Genomic DNA, 13,278 nt, shown 5'->3' with positions numbered 1-13,278 from the left:
AATCACCACATCTTCCTCCCACAGGATCAAACCACCAGTTTTCTATTAATAGCTATATTCCTCTTGGTACTTTAGAGAAACAAATCCACAGAAACTCATATATTAGTGAGTTTTATATACAGGTTAAGTGCGCATCAAGAAAACATCCCAACCCAGTGCTGCCTAAGCCCATAAGTCCAACATTAGTCCATTAACCTATGTGTCCAACCCCAATCCACAAAGTCCTCCTCCATCTCACAAAACAGACACAATAGGCAGAAACCCAATCAGTGAATGTGTAAACATCTCAGCGCTGGCAGGGGTCTCCACACGGGTGCTCCAACTGCATCGGGGTAGGTCCATGTGGCTTCTCCTCAGGGATGTCTTGTAGAAAGTGAGCCTTGCCAGCTGAAGCAGGGAACTGGTTAAGGCAGCTGCACCCTGATCTGACTATCAGAAATCAAGAGACCCGAGAACTAAAAGGGCGAGGCTCACTGAGCCATTTATCCCTCCATCTTTCAATTAACCCCACCTGTGTTTATCGGCCAGGTTGGCACAATAAACTAATTACCTTAGTGTCCAAGTACTTAAACACTCTTCCACCGGAAGAATCATTCGTGGTTTCTGGGAGATATGGCCGGGGAGGTTGGGGATAAATGGGGAGTTCATAATAACAGGAAGAACAAAGAAAATGTTCTAGAACTGATTGTGGTGGTGGCTGCACCACTCTTCTGGATGAGACTGAACTACTGAATTTTATATGTCAATAAACTGCTTTAAAAAAAACCAACAGTCAAATCACTTGTGAAGTGTCTACAACTCTTTCTAATGTCATCTTGATATCATCCTGCTCATCTAAAAATACTGCAGGAGCCCCGATTGTGCAGTGGGTTCAGTATTGGTCAGTAGTTCAAACCACCAGATACGCCATAGGAAAAAGATGAAGCTTTCTATTCCAGCAAATAGTTACCCGGCCTCAGAAACCCACAGGTGTATTGATTTATTTTCTTTTTTAACCCTAACCCTAACCCACAGGTGTATTTCACCCCTGTCCTACAGCACTGTGGTGAGTAGGATTCAACTGGATGGCAGTGAGCTTGGTTTGGCTTATGTGAAATTACTAGAGGACGTTACTTCTTGGTTAACAGCTAGAGGTACCCACCACCACTTGTCAGTCAGGTTGTCGGACTGTGGTGGCTTGTGTGTTGCTGTGTTGCTGGATCCTATGGCACTGGTGTTTCAACTGCCAGCAGGGCCATCCAGCGGGAGCAGGTGTCAGGGGAGCTTCCAGACTGAGAACCGATTAGGAGGGAGGCATAAGCTACCTACTTTGGAGGAATGAGCCACTGACAACCTCAGGCACAGCATCCAAACACTGTCATCTATCGAAGGCCTAATGAACGGGAGAAAACCCCTGTCAGAGATGGAGGCAGAAGATGCTGACTATGGGAGAGCTGCCTTCTCGAAGCAGAGTCCGCCACACTGCCGTGAACGCAGTAAAGCGTCAGAGAGTCAGGCCTTCGGAACCTTCAGCTGAGGATAGCGAGGAAATAGCTGCAAACAATAACTAATAAGCCGAAGTTGGAATGTACGAGGTATGAAAAATTGGAAGTTTTAAAATATAAAATGGAACACATAAAATTAGGCATTCTGGGCATTAGGGAGCTGAAATGGATTGGCGTTGGTCATTGTGAACCAGAAAGCCATATGACTGACTTTTGTTCAACTGGTCCTTAACTAGGCCGGAAACACTGTTTATAAACAGCACCATGGCTAAACGAATATGCCACATAATCCCAATTCCAGAACACGTTCTCTCATTACGCAGCCTGGCATAGCTTGTTGATCAGATCGTATGCCAGCAGAGGGGTGTGGGGAGTAGACAGAATCAGGGTGATCTGCTTTCAGCGTGTTAGAAGAACTCTCCTGAAATATTTTCCAAAGAGAAAATAAGCATAGAGATGCTTCATTCAGGGCCATTGGCTTTATAACATTATTGATCATAAAGGATGGACAAATGAGAAAGAAATAATTTAGAGTTTATAGCTGAAGATATGAAAAATGGAAATGTATCTTGAAAACATGAGCTAGTATTTCCGGTGCCATGGAGTCGGTTCCCACTCGGAGTGACCCTGAGTGAGGACAGAGCAAAGTGCCCTGTGGGTGTCTTAAGCCTGGAACCTTCACGGAAGCAGGAAGGTGACTTTTTGCACTTCAACAGTTGTACTCTGGGGTAACTCTGTGAGGGTATGTGTGTGTGTGTGTGTGTGTGTGTGTGTGTGTCTGTGGGCATGTGTCTGTGTGCGTTTGTCTGTGTGTGTCTGTCTGTGTGCGTGTATCTGTGTGCATGTGTCTGTCTCTGTGTGTGTGTGTGCATGCCTGTGTGTGTGTCTGTGTGCATGTGTCTCTGTGTCTGTGTACGTGTGTGTCTGTCTATGTGTGTGTGCATGCCTGTGTGTGTGTGTGCGTGTGTGTGCATGCCTGTGTGTGTGTCTGTGTGCATGTGTCTCTGTGTCTGTGTACGTGTGTACATGCCTGTGTGTGTGTGTGTGTGTGTGTGTGTTTAGGGAAGCAGTTGGCAGACTCGTTACTCACCATGGCAAATGGTGACATAGGTGTTTGGTGTTTAGTCACCACCTTCCACTTAAGGTCTAGAGTAACCATCATTTTCATCGGTACACTTCAGTTTGGCAATAAATTTTAGGAAGAAAGGGAGTGTAGAAAATGACAAACAATGAGTGTATCTAATCTGAGGGGTGGTTTTCTTTAATCTAAAAACACAACAAATATATGTGCCATGGTAAGTCTTGTCATCTTGAATTAATAATAATATAAAGTTACTTTTTAGTTAATTAACTTTACATTATTAGGGGAAATTATTTCAGACCAAGGCTACTACCACATCGTCTTTAAAATGAAAGGAAAAAAATAGGGAAACAGGTCCTGACAGGAATATTCTGTAATTCGGCAAATGCAGTGTGTGTGTGCGTGTGTGTGTGTGTGTTTGTGTGTGTGTCGATCTCTATTGTGTGTCTGTCTGTCTCTCTGTCTAGTTATTTGCATTAAAATGTTCTGAAATGGAGAAACATGCCAAGCAACTTGGTGTGTTTCTCTTTAAACCAATGCACAGATTGAGTGATTCAGTGCAGTATAATACAATCTGATTCAAGCACTCTTAAAGATCTATCAAATAAAATCAAAGCTAAAGGTCAACCAGAGGGACTAGGATCTGGGTCCATCGAAGAGCACACAGGCTTCAGCTGAGTCTGCATTGTCTTCATGATGCTTGGCAGCAGCCACCTGCTTAACCTCCTCCTAAATTACTGCTAAGAGCTAACACACAATAGGAGCAGATTCTTCACTGGGGTCAGGCAATATGGGCATATTTGTGCAAGAGTTCAGTTGATGTGGCTGCAAGGTGGATCTCCAGCCCAAATGCCTACTTTGAAGATAAGGTTGCAATTCCATGGCTCTCAAAACGCAGCTTAGAAGCCAATTTTCATTATGATGGTTGCACCTGACCCAAACACAATACAGCATCCTTTGTTAGGAGGAGGAGGAGGAGGTATAAATGGTATTGAGACACAATTACAATCTAAAAATTAACTGCCTGTCATCAAACCTATGCTAAGCAACTCTGAGTCAGCTAACCACTCGGCCACCCCCACCTCATTACTGTTGAACTTCTGACGTTTTCTGGCAGGTACAGACGAATTCAAAATAACTCATCTCCTCTAAACATGGGCATGGAAAACTAGAGTTCTTGTGATTATAAAATGGTATTTTCTTTAACATGTGTACTTGACTGTAGACCGGCTATATTACATCATAGAGATGGGGTTCCCACAAGGCTTCACCTGTTACTAGTGCTCTTAAAGAAAGCTCTTATTAAGCTGACAAAGATGTATCAAAAACTTGCCTTTGCAACCAATTATGGTCCCCTCCTAAATGGTCCCCATGAGAATATGGTAAGAGAAAAATGAGTGCACCAAAGTCTATTCTCTTTTCCCACGGAGTGAAGCCCCAGTTCTATCTCAATTCCCAAGAAGCAAAGAACCAGCAAGTTTCCGGTCTCCAAGGACAGTCTAAGCCTGCTCACACCATAACAGTATAGTGCAGCTTTTACCTCCCAGTAGCCCCACAAGTTTGGGTTTCACTGGGTAATATGAAATATTGAAAATTTAATTACTAATTAATCTCCCTTGCAGCTGTTTGAGACTTTTGCAAGCTAGAACACAGAACTCCAGAGAATCGAGACTCCACAGCACCACAAGGCTCCACTCTGACCACACTGCTTCCACTCAGGCTACAAGAATTCCCAATACAAAGCCTTCTACACAACACACACACCAAACCCACTGCTCTGAAGTCTAATCTTCCTCATAGAAACCCTGTAGGAAAAAGCAGAACTGCAGAATAGGGTTTCCAAGCATGAAAATATTTATGTAAGCAAACTACTACAGCTTTCTTCCATGGCGAGGCTGGTAGGTTTGAACCACTGACCTCGTAGTGACCAGTTGAGAGCTTGCCACAGGTTTTCAGATCACCTGAAACATTGTCGTTCATGAAAGGGATTTGGTGTGGGAAAAGTGGGGAGGCAAGTAAAAGGCCTGTCTGGGACAAAACAGTGTTTAGACACTAAGTTTCCAAAGGGACTAAAAGAGAGTGGTAATGACTTTTAAATGGTTTCAATGAGGAAGTTAAATATCTATTAAGTATAGGTCAGCCGACTTTCAGAAAGGACATGTGCAAACGCCCCGGAGAAGTGAAGTTGTAAAGCAAGTGTTAAGTGCCCAGCTAGCAAGCTCAGAACGCTCTGGAAAGATTGACTACAGGGTTGTTTAGAGCCAGTGTCGTTTTCACGCCACTGCATGACAAGACGGTATCTCTGCACAGGATAGTTGTCATGCCCGAGGTAAAAACAAAGGAACGGAAGCACTGACTTGTGATGCCGTCCAGTTCAAGTGGATTGAGTGGTTTCTAGAAACGTGTCCATCCACAGAGATAGATAGATAGATAGATAGATAGATAGATAGATAGATAGATAGATAGATAGATAAACAACAAACCTCTTCCTGTTGCAAAACTTGGAATCTAGCCTATCAAATAACACCTAATCTAGTCTTCTTCCCCATCTCTTCAAAACTTTTAAACTTAACTGACGGTCTCTTTTTTCCCATTTGATCGGTTCAAAATTAGTTGTAAAAATCTACATTTTATCTTCAGTTATTGCTGAAAATCAATATAAAAGTAACTGAAAGTTCTTCCAAATGGCCTAGTACCAACCCTATCTAACTCTCACTGAAAAGGCAGGTTATATTTAGGAATTAGAGGACCATTCTAACCTTGGTCCTGCCCAGAGTATAAACGCGCGAGCGCGCACACACACACACACACACACACACACACACACACACACAAAGGATTTGTCAACAATTGATTAATCAATTAGGAATCAATGGTTGATTCCGATCTTCTGGAAACATTCAATAGAAGTGTATTCTGACAGACTCTGTTGCTCTTCTAAAGAGATTAAGTCACACTTAGACGAGTGAACAAATGGTGCCCAATGGGAGGAATCTGGAGGTGCTAAAGGCTAACACACTAGCAGATTTTCTATGTATCAGTGAGGTACGTTATTTGTCCCATTCTCTGTGATGTTTCCAAGAAAGGCATTGCCAAGAACATATCATGAGAGGAGACATTTTGGGCATAAACTATGATACTAAAGGGAAACTGCTTCTTGATTGCTGTTAGTATCCTAGGAAATCATTACATCATGGTTCCTGGAAAAATCAAAACAACCATTTGGCTCATTTCCAGCTTGGAAATGCTCATTCCTCTCCAAACGCCAATATTCCTCCACCAAGTAACAGCTGGGTGACATGACCCCAAAGGTCACGACATTCTATGATCACCTGAGGACCAGCTTCCAACTCTGCAAACCTATTTCTTCTATAGCTACTTCCCCATGCACACATTTACAATTGATTAGAAATTATAGGCCCAAGCAAAAAAGGTAATTTAAATGTCAAAATTCCATGAGTATTATAGCCATATGTTTTTATATCCTATGAAAAATTTTCTAAAGACGTAGCCCCTGGTGAAGAAAGCTGATGGTGCCTGATATCAAAAGATATCGCATCTGGGGTCTTAAAGGCTTGAAGTTAAACAAAGCAGCGATCTAGCTCAGAAGCAACAAAACCCACATGGAAGAAGAGCACTAGCCTGTGTGACCATGAGGTGTCCATAGGATCAGGTATCAGGCATCAAAGAAAAAAAAACGCATCACTGTGAATGACAGGGAGTGCAGAGTGGAGTCCCAAAGTCCATGTGTAGGTAACTGGACATCCCCTTACAGAAGGGTGTGGGGAGGACACGAGCCAGTCAGGGTGCAGTATAGTGCCAATGAAACACACGTTCCTCTAGTTCTTTAATGCTACCTTCCCCCCACTGTCATGATCCCAATTCTACCTTACAAATCTGGCTAAACCAGAGGATGTACACTGGTAGAGATAAGAGCTGGAAGCACAAGGAATTCAGAAGAGATAAACCCCTCAGGCTCAATAATGACAGTAGGGATACCAGGAGGGGAAGGGGAAGGTGGGGAAGAAAGGGGGAACCAATCACAATGATCTCTATATAACCCCTCCCTGGGGGATGGACAACAGAAAAGTTGGGTGAAGGGAGACACTGGACAGTGTAAGACATGAAAAAATAATAATTTATAAATTATAAAGGGTGAGGGAGGGAGAATGGGGGGGCAAGGGGAAAATGAGGAGCTGATACCATGGGTTCAAGTAGACAGAAAATGTTTTGAGAATGATGATGGCAACAAATGTTCAAACGTGCTAGACACAATGAATGGATGTATGGATTGTGCTAAGAGTTGCATGAGCCCCCAATAAAATGATTTAAAAAAAAGAAGTAGCCCCTAAACTCACTATTGCCAGAAACATAGTTGTTCCCTGAAATCCCTTCTCCTATTTGTGGAAGTCCTTGAGCATCAAAGGGCTTGTTGGATACCGTGTGTATTTGACGACTTTGTGATCTCCCTATACCCTTCCTTTATTGCAACTGAATTGATCTAGTCTTTAAAGCATTAACTTTCAACATTGCTAGGCTTCTCATTCCAGTTATTAACACATGTCTCCATTATACATGTGATGGATTACTGAAGCCCAGATGAAGTCAAATGCCACCTCCGCTCTGTAGCCCTCTCTCATATCTCAATAAAAAGGCATAAGGTACAACGCTAATATCCCTCTTTTAAAAAAAAATAAATCTTTAGACAACTTCAACACCTGGTAAACCACATGCTGACTTAAATTAGCACACCGCAGCCCTTCTTCGGTGTTCATGTACTTGAATTGTTTATGTATTTGTCTTACGTCAGTGTCACAATTTTTTCTCCAACAAGGGATGTTGGTACTAACTTTGATATGTTCAATGCCCAATCCATAGTAAAATCTCAATATTCACTGAATGAATAATGAGTGAGTGGAAATAAGTCATAGTTATCAAATAAAAAGAAAGAAAGAAATAGAATTAAAATGGGAAAACTGGGGAGTAGGAGATGCCCTTTCAGGGGAGAAAGAGAAATAGAAACTTTTAGCAAAAGTTATTTTCTAAAGCTCCAGCCCTGTGCAGAGTTGTTACATGAGGGGAGCTGTTTGGGGGCCTCTTTCTGAGCAAAGATTTAACATCTATGGTCATTTTCCCTCGAGCCAGGATGCTGAGGTGGATTCGGGAAATCACTCAGCACAGGACAGATTCATGAGAAATCATATACCTACCGGCCTCCAAGTAGGTGACTCAACTGGTTTTGAAATTTACTTTGGCTCAAAAGTGGAAACATCAAAGTTGACCATTAACATACACTTCTAGGACTTTTCAAGTACCTTTTAATAACAACACAACATAGTCTGCTACAGACATCATCTTCTCTTGGCACTTAATAATTTAAGTGCTTGATTATTATTCTCACAGCATATAATTATGCTAACCAATAAAGGCCAACACATTTAATTCAGTTCTAGCAAAGTGAAACTAATTCAGATACCTCCCCATCAACTCCAGCTTTCCTAAATTAGAACAACTTTAGGAAGAAAGTGAGGTTGGAATGGATCTCCCTTCCATTCAGGTAGGACAGGAATGCAGTGTGATGATGTATCCCAAGTTCCAGACTTCCTAAGAGTCAGCATAAGGAATATTTTAACCTTCTGGATGATTCTGTCATTCTATGAGAAAGCCACACACCAGGGACACTGTTAGTCCTCCGATTGACGTGGTAGTCTTTTGTCATTGGTCAAAATAGTGAAGGAGGCAAAACAAAACACACTGGCTTTGTCCGTCTCGCTCTGACAATGAAAATCAGAATCCTAACTTCAAGGTCTAGCTGTATATTCACAGCAGTCGCAAGGTCTAGGACAAGACATTTATCTGCTAAGCCTTTGCTTCGTCATCTGTAAAAGAAGCGGATCAGGTATATCTAAGAGTGAGTAAATAAACCAATGGACAGATGTGTGAAAATCCTTCACCAGGAATAACGCACTGCCCCAAATTAAACTTTATGAGTTCATGTGAGTGGATAAAATTGCTCTTATAATAATGCAGCTGTTGAATAAACCCATTCAAATTCCACAGTTTATGGAAGGCATGTACAGACCCATCCTTGAAGAATGAAGTCTACATTAAGCAAAACCTCACAATCTCCTTAGAAGATATTAGGGCAGGAGTCCTCAAACTTTTTAAACAGGGGGCCAGTTCACTGTCCCTCAGACCCATTGGAGGGTCGGACAAAATACTATGAACAAATTCCTATGCACACTGCACATATCTTATTTTGAAGTAAAAAAACAAATGGCGCAAAAACACCCGGCGCGCCGGATAAATGTCCTTGTTGGGCTGCATGAGGCCCTTGGGTCGTAGTTTGAGGACACCTGTATTAGGGTATAAGAATTTAGGAGAGGAATCATAAGATTAAATAATAATAATCTGCATTAAAAAGTGGGGGTGTAGGGCAGTAATTGGAACCTTTGGGCATAGACAGCTAAGTCTAATGTCAAAGGCTGCGACCTCCTGAATAACTGGTCAGCACCTTTCTAGAGTTGATAGGTTTGTTTTATCTTCTCCAGAATGGATTTTCCCTTGCCCCTTTTGGATATGTTATCAGGAGGGTCTTTTCCCTGGCAAAGGTCCCCACGTTTGGTGACTCACATGGTCACTGTGAGTGAGAAGTGACTCAATGGCACCTAACAACAACACCACCACTGGGTAGACAATCTTCAACTATCCTCCACCATTGAAACAAGATCTGCAAGGATTTTGATCTAGCATTAAACTTGCCCACAGGCTATCAAGAGGATGCCGGCTTGATCTTAGAGCTCGCTACAGTTTCCAATGACCTCACCTTCAGTCACCCATCTGCTTACAGTTTGCCAAACACACCCTGGACCTTTCTGCCTAAGGGATCATACTGTTTTCCCTTTTGATCTCTAGCAAGACAATTCTACCCACACAAGGAACGGTCAAGAAATCAAACAGCGTATGGCATTGGGCAAATGTGCTACAAAATAACCTTTCAAGTTTTGAAAAACTATGATGTCACTTTGATTATGTTTGATTATTAAGGTGTGTCTGGTCCAAGGCACGGTTTTGGGTTGTTGTTTTATTTAATCAATTACCTCATATGTATGCAAACCCTGGACGATGAAAAACAAAGAAGAAAATTCATTCTAACTGTGGCCTCGGCGAGGATATGTCTATTTTCTCCTCGTGAGCTGCCAGAACCATGATCAAACGAGCCGTAGAAGAAAGAAGTCAACATGGTCCATACACCACTTGAGAGGATGGTACGACTTTGGCTCACAGTCTCTGAACAAATCAACAGGAAAGATCAAGTGCTAGAAAAGGCCATAGTATTTGGTAAAGTAGGATGAGCAAACATGAGGGAAACATTCAATGACTTGGACTGAAACCTAGAGGCACACGAATGGGCTCAAACATGCCAATCACCTTGAAGATGCTTAAGAACAAGGCACCGTTTTGTTCTGTTACACAGCAAAGTACCATGCGTCACTGCTAACTGGTGGCAACTAGCAACAATTCCAGCAGAAAATTCCAATCCCCTGGTAAACCTTCGCGGATTCTGCCACCTCCACTGTATCATTTTGTTCCCCTGATTCTGCAGTATCTGTTGCTTTGTTATGAGTTTGGGAAAGACTTTTTTCCATTTCAACTCTCCATTTCTCTTTTCCTACCAATTCCCTATAAGTAGCACAATGTTTGCTATACACCTGGAACTCAGTACCTACTTACAGATTTGAACTATATTTCTACTACTGACAGATCGTGTAGATCCTAGAGCAAAGACCTATGCTTCCAGTATGTGTTGCTCTGTGTCCAATCTACTTGACAAACCTAACACGTGTGTAGAAAAACTAATAGGAATGTCATCAAAGAGAAAAGCATCTACAGCCTCGTCGGTGTGGACATGACTATGACAGAGAAGCAGACTGCTTTTAATTTGTGAAAGGAACCATTGTCAATATAGGAGCTGCCTCTGGAGAAATGGACAGGGACTCAGAGTGCTACATTCAATGCCACGTGCGTCAACCTAACATCACACGTGAGTTAACGACAATAGAGCTCATCCAAGGGTTGGAGCTGGAATTTCTCTGTCAACTTGGATATCCTGAAACAGTTCTGCCATTCACACTCGCAAGTCCCCGGAAAGGCAGGGAATGACTTGTAAAGTCAGATAATAAACTAAGATGCAACAAAAACAATAAAAGGTCAATCTCTGAAAAAAGCAAAGAAATGCAAAGGAAACCAATAACAAAATATCATTATCACAAAACTCAGATGAGTCACTAAAGTGTGTCGACACTGGGGTGAAACTGATATAAAATGGACTTCCAAAATTTTGTGGGAAAGTTGTATAGAAACATCATGGAATGTCCCTAAACTTTTTCAATCCCCCTGTACAAACTGAAGGTACCAGTAGAAATTACTTACAATCTTTGGAAAGAAAAGTAATAAAAATGGCTATATTCAAAATAAAAATACTAAATAACCAAGCAATCCCTTTAATTGTTAGATATCCTAGGAAAATAAGAAGCATCAGACAAATAGATATATCCACTCGCAAGTTTGCTGCAGCATTATTCACAATAGCATAAAAATGGAAATAATTAAAATCCCCATCAATGGAACACTGAACAAACAAAATGTTCTACATGCACGCAATAGAATACCATGTAATGTTACAGAATGATTAAATCTACAAAGCACTTCACAATATGAACGAACACAGAGGACATTATGCTGAGTGAACTAGTCAATCACAAATGAACAGAGGTTTCATGAGATCACTGTTGTAAAAAGTCTAGGAAAGTGGGAGGGCGGAGTGGAGGCCCAAAGCCAACTGTAGATACAGGTTTGACAAAAGTTATTTGTATGAGTGCCTTGTAAATATATCCATGAATATGGTATGACATATAGGGGGGGAAGTTATGAAAACTTCTTAGACGTAACCAAACACCTTGAGAGAATTAGTCACTGAAATTGGGGATTCAGGACCACAGTTTCACAGGAGATGTCAAGGTCAATTGGCATAATATAGTCTACAATAATAATGTTCTACATATCCTACTTTGATGAATAGCAACTAAAATAGCAAATTTAGCCCATTTAAGACACACCTGTTGGTCTTTTCTTGTACAAAGGAAAGAAGAGTTTGGACAACAAAAAACCCTGAAGATGCATGGACACAATAGATTCAACAGATTAACAGACCAAGCAAACATCAGGCTCTGAGTTGAGAAGAACTAAGTGGTGCCCAACTATCACTACCACTACTAAACCATATGCGAAAGAAATATGGATCCAAACTCAAAAATCCTATGAGACCAGGCTTACTGGTCAGATAAAGACTGGTAGAATCCCCTAAACTATGGTCCTTAAAGGACTACAAAGGACTGAATTGTTAACCAAACAATAGGTAGATCTACAAGGGGGAACAATAACACTTGTGAGGTAAGCTCACCTTAGAGGAATGAGTCTTGCAAGATCAATAGGGCCGTGTTTACACAAGGATGCCTTTCAGAAGGGTTAGGAAAGAGGGTGTAATGTTAAGAAGGGTAGAAATTAGTGTGGAGATGGCAATCAAAGTGGGGTGTAGCAAAACACATACAAGGTGTTGAATGGAAAATTGATCGGATCTAAAAATCTTCACCCACTTTACAATAAAGCACTTTTTAAAAATGACCAGAATCCTTAATGTAAAAATGCCAATGTGAAGGAATATCAGAGAAAGCAAAGAATTTAAAGAAAATGTATGTGAACGGCTTCCTTTTAGTATTTGTTACAAGAGCCCATATCTGAAAACAATATCCAACATAAAGAAATTCTTGCGAAATACACAGCCTTCATCTTCACCTTCTTTAATTACAGGAATCATTACTGACAAGACTACAATAGAATGTAGCAAGTAGAGAAAGATAAGGAAATGAAGTAAGATTTATTTTGGTACTGTTTTCCCATTTTTAAAGAAAACGCTACAGGAACAAATTAAGAGGTTCCTGCCTGTCACTTTACATGTGCGACTATTAATGAAATGACAGCCATTGACTCAGAGAAGAACAAAAAGCATTAGAGGGAGAAAAAGAAGCATGTTCTCTCAGATGAGAATATAATGTGGTTAGCGATGTGGAAAGGTCTCTTCCTCACCCACCCCCCACTGTAAATTAGGTTGGGATTACATGTGGATTTAAACCACTCGAGCCCCCACACTCCGCTCCCCAGTAGTCTAGCTTTCCCTAGCTCCGTGATTTTGCAGAGGTGCTGATTTAAAGAACTTACCTGTGGAGGCCGAGGTTTGTAGGGGGAGCTGCATTCCAGGTCAGCTAAGATACTTGTAAGGGAGTCGATCTCTGCATCCAAGCTCGAGCGCCTCTCCTCCAGGGTCTTGCCCCCAGGATTGCCCTGCTAGAAACAACACAGAAATTTAAAGAGGGGCTCATTGGCTCTCGTGTGATTTCCATTTTCTCAAGTTATACTGTGGGTCTTTCGCTTTCATTCAATATGGATGAGGTCGACTGGGGTGGGATTTTCTCTTTACCCACCCAGAAAGCACTCAGACAGCTGCAAAGCACACTTTTAGAGGTTCTGCCAGTGACTTTGGAAGTGAAAGGAAAGTAAGCACTCCATCTCTAAATTCAAGGAACGGAGCTAAGCAGATACAAGTCCAGGGTCCTCATAGGCCATGCATTTTATCAGGCCTGCTTTGATTATAGT

General features: G+C 41.6%; 1 protein-coding gene across 14 annotated transcripts in view; it reads right to left on the bottom strand.

Annotated features, from left to right (window-relative positions):
- LPP (LIM domain containing preferred translocation partner in lipoma) overlaps positions 1 to 13,278 on the bottom strand; it is a 792,938-nt gene that overhangs the window by 386,491 nt on the left and 393,169 nt on the right. For 12 of the 14 annotated variants that reach the window (XM_075556195.1, XM_075556197.1, XM_075556200.1 and 9 more), the window contains one exon: positions 12,844 to 12,969. The exons of 1 other annotated variant lie outside the window; for it this stretch is intronic. In XM_075556195.1, the coding sequence (XP_075412310.1) occupies positions 12,844 to 12,969 (126 nt within the window). The remainder of the gene's footprint in view (positions 1 to 12,843; positions 12,970 to 13,278) is intronic. One more of the 14 variants, XM_075556208.1, reaches the window with a different exon arrangement.

Source organism: Tenrec ecaudatus, chromosome 8 (genome assembly GCF_050624435.1).
Source record: "Tenrec ecaudatus isolate mTenEca1 chromosome 8, mTenEca1.hap1, whole genome shotgun sequence".
Classification (NCBI taxonomy): Eukaryota; Metazoa; Chordata; class Mammalia; order Afrosoricida; family Tenrecidae; genus Tenrec; species Tenrec ecaudatus.
Note: the sequence above shows the minus strand (reverse complement) of the source record. Positions and strands in the feature narration are given on the sequence as shown.